The sequence below is a fragment of the Buceros rhinoceros genome, unplaced genomic scaffold (genome assembly GCF_000710305.1).
Source record: "Buceros rhinoceros silvestris isolate BGI_N320 unplaced genomic scaffold, ASM71030v1 scaffold36736, whole genome shotgun sequence".
NCBI classification, from domain to species: domain Eukaryota; kingdom Metazoa; phylum Chordata; class Aves; order Bucerotiformes; family Bucerotidae; genus Buceros; species Buceros rhinoceros.
Genome location: NW_010419919.1, coordinates 1 through 262, shown reverse-complemented (window position 1 = coordinate 262; position 262 = coordinate 1). Strand labels below are relative to the sequence as shown.

General features: G+C 67.9%; 1 protein-coding gene across 1 annotated transcript in view; it reads left to right on the top strand.

Annotated features, from left to right (window-relative positions):
• Positions 1-248, top strand: part of LOC104496053 (transducin-like enhancer protein 3) — a gene marked incomplete at both ends in the record, with an annotated part of 3,258 nt that extends 3,010 nt beyond the window's left edge. Inside the window, one exon of the mRNA XM_010139120.1 lies at positions 68-248. Within this exon, the coding sequence (XP_010137422.1) occupies positions 68-248 (181 nt within the window). The remainder of the gene's footprint in view (positions 1-67) is intronic.
• Between the last annotated feature and the right edge of the window lie 14 nt (positions 249-262).

Genomic DNA, 262 nt, shown 5'->3' with positions numbered 1-262 from the left:
GCTGTGAGTCCACCCACCCGCCCGTGACTCTGGGTTAGCAGCAAACCCCCATCTCGAGGGCTGGCCCCCGCTTTGCCCTCCCCTGGCAGAGCCTACTCTTTCCACGTGAGCGCCGACGGGCAGATGCAGCCCGTGCCCTTTCCCCACGACGCCCTGGCTGGTCCCGGCATCCCGCGGCACGCCCGGCAGATCAACACGCTGAGCCACGGTGAAGTGGTGTGCGCCGTCACCATCAGCAACCCCACCAGGCACGTCTACACGG